The following is a 5,053-nucleotide window of genomic DNA, read 5'->3' on the forward strand; positions in this document are numbered from 1 at the left end:
CTTTTTATTCTATTTTTTTAAGTAAATAAACAATATAAATAATCTACAATATTAAATCTTAAAATTTTTCATAAAATGTATCCAATGAATTTTAAATATTTTAATTTCAATGATTTTTTTAAAATCAAATTTTAAAGTTTATGTTGAAAATTGAAATATTGGTAAACTTTGAATTATCAAACTTGACTCACTTGCCTGGCATGCCACATGACTTTTTGGACATTCACATTTCAATATTAATTTCTAAACATGACTTGTTGATTAAAAAAAGTTATGATATCTTATTTTGTCCATATATGTGTATTGTCTTAAACTAATTAATCAATGCTAATATATGATTATGACTTATATGATATTTGCGAAGCCCCTTAAAAGGAAAATAATTATATCTAAGCATAATTTTACATCCATATTAACTGAAAAATAAGAGAAAATGATAAATTAACTCAAAATAGACATTTTTTTTTTGTCAATTAACTTAGCAATTTTTTTTGGACAGTTATTTCAAGAAAAATGTGTAATAGTTTGCAAACTAAAAATGATAAATTAACTCAAACTATACATTTTTATTGGTTAACTTAGCAGGTTTGGACAATTGTCCTAAAGACTATCTGCAACGAGCTTGATTGAAATTGTGTGGATAATGATTAAACTTATGATCCTTATGTACGAGAGTTATGTTTCACCTATTTGACCACTCATTTCAAGACAGACTCATTTCATGCATTAATTTGAGATTGGCCTACCACATGATGGAAATTGGAAAAATAGCATGAAGACTTTAAGTTCTTCAAGGTGTCAACTCCAACCTACCCATAATAATTGAACCTAGACAAGCAATGCAACCCCAATAATGAGGTAAATTTCATTTGCGTTCACGGTTACACGACGAGGGTATAACATGATTTGTAGCTCAATTATCTTGTAAATTCTTAATTTATTTCTCCTACAAGTCTAAAAGAAGTGAAATTTTATTACACTTGGAGAGATATAATAAATATGAAATTAACTTCAATTTTTTCTTATAAATGGCCAGTATTATGAACGATCTATTTTGTCTGATTTTAAATGTGGACAAAATTTTGATTTTCAATTATAAATTATAGGTTTTATATCACTTTTATGTGATTAGAAAATTTAATTTAACAAATACTAACAGGACCTGCAATATTTAATAAAATTCTCTATCTATTTCTAATACGATTTACCTCTTCGATTTAATTTCTGAGTTATTACATATAAACGGGATTTATTCAATATACACTCTCATGCTGCACATTAATAAATTCCCTATTCATCAAATATCATTCAAAATGAAATAAAATTCAAGGTGTAAATAATGCATATATACACATCACAATCATAGTTTGGCAGGATAATCTTCAAATTCAGCAATTTGACTGTCAACGGCAACTAAAACAACGCAACCTGGCACCCAACGCCCTACACGACGCTTATCGCTTCGCCTGTGACTTGTGATCGTTGTTTCCATCTTAACAAAAAAAAAAAAAAAAAAAAAAAAAAAAAAAAAAAAAAAAAAAACTTTAAAATCTCAATAAATAATGTTTAAATGGATATGAAAATATTAATCTAACCAGCACTTTAATCCTTAATTGAGTCGGTCCGATGCAAACAATGATTAGTCTAAGTATAGTACGAGTTTAAAAGTGTCCCTTATAGTTAGAGCATGTTTTAGACAGCTTATGGTCTAAGTGTCTAACCCAAAAAAAAGTAAATGTTAAAGTCAATCATATCCAATGTGAACATAAGAAAAAAAAAACAAAAGAAGAATAATAATTATTGACTAAGGTTTTGTATTAATCTTCGGATGCACTTACGGTCGTATTCTATTTATTATGTCAATTCTTATTTAACTAACATTTGTTGTGACTTTGTTATCTATAAGTGAAAGTTTGAGTTAATTATTTGACTGGTCAAACTAAGTAATTTTAAATTGTTAGAATTAACTCTAAAGTGTGACATGTAGTTATGTAGAGTTAATTTATAATTTGTAGACAAATCTATTTTATTGTGTCAATTGTTATTTAACTAATATTTGTATCCTCTAAAGATAATTAATAATTTGTTACATGAAAGCTCAATTATAAATGCACAAGAAGATTATAATAAAAACATTATTCCAATTCGAATATTAATTTTATAAATTTATAATTGAACTTTCTAAAAAAATATGTCTAGAGGGTTTATTTTACTAGACCCCGCAAATTGTAGGGTCAGAACATAACTAAATTGGTCAATCAATTCAAAATAAGTTGAGAGATTTTACTTTATTAGTAACCACAATTTAAAGTGTAAAGTTTGAATCTTAGTACTAGTGTATAAGCATTTGAGAATTTATAAACTAATTGAGACATATTTCGTGATTTATCTCGCTTCCGAAGTAACGTGAAGATTGAAATGCCAATCACGCAAGCTTGCTTTAAATGACCGCAATCGGGTAAAGGGCCCAAGGGCCCATAACGAATATCAATTGTCCTAATTAGGATGGGGCAAACAATCTATGTAGATATGATATAGTTGCATAAAATATTAGCAACTATACTTGAGGTCTGTTTGGTCATAGTCCATGGTTTTGCACCTTGTTTCAGCAGGTAGCGCGTAAATTCCATAAAATCACGGTCACCGTAACAAACCCCTGAGATGAGTGAAAAAAGGCCATTTTCTACTCAACAAACCATAAAATCCTAAACCCACGCAACAACTCCATTCCCTCACTCAGATCAGCCACACTCTTCTCCCTCCATCCATGGAGAACTACTCGTACACCTCTTATCCGGAGTCCGGCGACTCCTCGCCGCGGTCCCGTGAAATCGAGTTCGAAAATCCGCCGTGGGAGGATCCGAATCAGCCGCTTCCGCCTAACTACAAGGTCAAATTCATGTGCAGTTACGGTGGCAAAATCCACCCCCGCCCGCACGACAACCAGCTCACTTACATCGGCGGCGAGACCAAGATCCTCTCCGTCGAGCGCAACGTTAAGTATCCACAGTTTATCTCTAAGCTCGCTTCGCTTTGTGATTTTGATACCGTGTCGTTTAAGTACCAGCTCCCCGGAGAAGATCTCGACGCTCTGATTTCCGTCACCACCGACGATGATCTGGAGCACATGATGCATGAGTACGATCGACTCTATAGGGCTTCGCCGAAGCCGGCTAGGTTGAGGCTGTTCATCTTCCCGGCTAATCCTCCTACGGTGATATCGCAGAGCCGGAGTTTTGGCTCTGATGATGCGAAATCTGAGAAGGATAGGTTTGTGGAAGCGTTGAATTCCGGCCCTGTTCAGACAAATCCTTCGGCTTCGGCGGTGGTGCCGCAGCCAGGGAACGCGGATTTTCTGTTTGGATTAGAGAAAGGAGTGCCGGCACCGCCTCAAGTGAAATCGAGGGATCCGGGTATGGAGACGGTGATTAAGGAACCGGAGATTCCGGCACCGTGTTTGGATGATAGGATGATCGGATCCGATCCGATCCAGAAACATATCCAGGATCTGCAGAGGCTGCATCTGGAAGAGCAACAGAATATTCAGAGGTTGCATCTGGAAGAGCAACAGAATATGTATCGCCGGAGAAGTGATGACAATATGTCTCAGCAATACGCCGGCGGCGACTACTATCTATCGAAGATGCCTGAGAAAATGACCCCGGTTACTGTTCAGGGAACGCTGCCTCACCAGGTAGGATACTGGACCGAGAAACAAATTCCCGGTGGAGTATTACCGACGAATAATATGGGAACGGAACAACCTGTCTACATGATTCCTGCCACCGCGAGTGCATACCACGCGCCTATGGTGAGGCCAATGGCCGCACCGACAGGTCAGGGCTACTACGCTGTCCAGAGGATGCCGCCGGAAGCGTACCGGGACCAGACGGTGTACAATGTTATGTCCAACGTCCCTCCCTCCGTGCCGACAGTGGCGACGGGACAGCCAACCCTACCCCCTCAGGCGGCGCAGAAGGTGGCGGGATACTCCGACGGATACGGGATGGTGAGGCCACCAAATACAGGCGCAGTTGGGATCGGGATGACCACGGACGCGGGGGGCTACGCACAAATGGCGTACGACGGTGGAGTTGGCAGACAGGTGTACTATACGCCGGGAGGTATGGTGGCGCCGCCAGCACCCCAACAACAGCAGCAGCAGCAGTATCAGGCTGCGAAGGCGGCGGCGGCAGCCGGTAACTCCGACATCAGACCTCCCGCCGCTCTGAATCAAGACGCCGGTAAGGTTGTTCCTAAAGCCACCCAGGCTTCCGTGTGATTAACAACCGAGATTAAACGGAAAAAAATTGCCATAGTCCTAATTATATCAGTGTAATAATGTTCTCTAGATATTATCATTATCTTGTTTCAAGCATCATTATCCTTGTGTTCTGCTGTACATTTAAGTGGAAATCAAATCAAATTTCGTCTTTCATCCCCCCCTATTTACTTTTTATTTATTTTCGGCTCCTTTGGGAACCAAACTCTTTTGCTAATTGCTATATACACATAGATTCGAACCCAAATCTCAATTATATCTTATTTGAAGATCTTTCAACATCTGCCGTTCACGTTTATTTTTGTTTCAATACTTCTAACTTTGCACAATCTTTTTTGATTGGTTCGGTAGGTAATATTTGGGATAGAAGAGATCAAGGTTCTAACACTGTCTGCAGAATTGAGTTACCGTGATTTACATTGCTCTGTTGAGTCACCAGGGGTTATATGGGGGCTTTTGGGAGAAGAATACTTTAACCTTTTGACCGTAGTAGTGCTTGTTAAGTGCACCCAATTGGCGTCGCACATATTCGAACACTTACTAAGACTAAGCAATTAGATTCTCGCAGGTTGAAGAGTTGTCAATATTCCTACTTTCACTTTTGTTTGTTGGTTCGGATGCCGAACATGTCTCCAAAGTGAAAAAGTGAAAAAAGAGAGGACTTCTTGCGATATTTATCGGCCATTAAATTCCACAGCTCATGCCAACGGTTACGGTGAGATTAATGCTCTCCACAAAATACGTACGGTTAGCGTTTTATGGTATCATACC

General features: G+C 38.0%; 1 protein-coding gene across 2 annotated transcripts; it reads left to right on the forward strand.

Moving 5' to 3' along the window:
- Positions 1-2,569: 2,569 nt before the first annotated feature.
- On the forward strand, positions 2,570-4,440 carry LOC109161289. 2 transcript variants are annotated; one of them, XM_019309619.1, is made up of 2 exons: positions 2,578-3,516; positions 3,550-4,440. In XM_019309619.1, exons 1-2 carry the CDS (start codon positions 2,768-2,770, stop codon positions 4,280-4,282), a joined length of 1,482 nt encoding a protein of 493 aa, XP_019165164.1. In that variant the 5' UTR covers positions 2,578-2,767; the 3' UTR covers positions 4,283-4,440. The 2 variants fall into 2 exon arrangements, with proteins under 2 accessions (XP_019165163.1, XP_019165164.1); XM_019309618.1 differs by having other exon boundaries at positions 2,570-4,440.
- The last annotated feature ends 613 nt before the right edge of the window (positions 4,441-5,053 follow it).

The sequence above is a fragment of the Ipomoea nil genome, unplaced genomic scaffold (assembly GCF_001879475.1).
Source record: "Ipomoea nil cultivar Tokyo-kokei standard unplaced genomic scaffold, Asagao_1.1 scaffold2922, whole genome shotgun sequence".
Lineage (NCBI taxonomy): Eukaryota > Viridiplantae > Streptophyta > Magnoliopsida > Solanales > Convolvulaceae > Ipomoea > Ipomoea nil.